Below are 452 nucleotides of genomic sequence, written 5' to 3'. Positions count from 1 at the left end.
TCCACAGCCGCCGCCGAGCCGCCGCCTGCCGGTGCTGCTGGTGCTCGCGGGAAGGAAGCGCAGGACGGCGAGGACCGCGGCCAGAAGGACGCTGCCGGGGAGGCGTCGGAGGCGCCCCACCGCTGTGCGACCTGTGGGGCGGGCTTCAGGAGGGCGGCCCTCCTCCGGGCACACATGCGGACCCATGCCACCGGTAAACTGGACGGCGGTGAACCCTGCGGCGACAGTTCAGCGGGAAGTGCTGACCACTGTACACACGCAAAGACACGCACATGTGAGAAACCCTACGACTGCCAGACTTGTGGCAAAAGGTTCGCTCAGAGCACCACACTCAGTGTTCACATGAGGACTCACACAGGTGAGAAACCCTACAAGTGCCAGACTTGCGGCAAAGGATTCGCTTATAGCACCGCACTCCGTAATCACACCAGGACACACACCGGTGAGAAACC

General features: G+C 63.7%; 1 protein-coding gene across 1 annotated transcript in view; it reads left to right on the top strand.

The window, feature by feature from the left end:
* Positions 1-452, top strand: part of LOC113202864 (gastrula zinc finger protein XlCGF7.1-like) — a gene marked incomplete at both ends in the record, with an annotated part of 7,900 nt that overhangs the window by 3,650 nt on the left and 3,798 nt on the right. Inside the window, one exon of the mRNA XM_052275320.1 lies at positions 8-193. Coding sequence (XP_052131280.1) covers positions 8-193 — 186 coding nt within the window. The remainder of the gene's footprint in view (positions 1-7; positions 194-452) is intronic.

Source organism: Frankliniella occidentalis, unplaced genomic scaffold (assembly GCF_000697945.3).
Source record: "Frankliniella occidentalis isolate FOCC.00 unplaced genomic scaffold, Focc_3.1 Scaffold572, whole genome shotgun sequence".
Lineage (NCBI taxonomy): Eukaryota > Metazoa > Arthropoda > Insecta > Thysanoptera > Thripidae > Frankliniella > Frankliniella occidentalis.
This window is presented reverse-complemented; position numbering and strand designations above follow the sequence as displayed.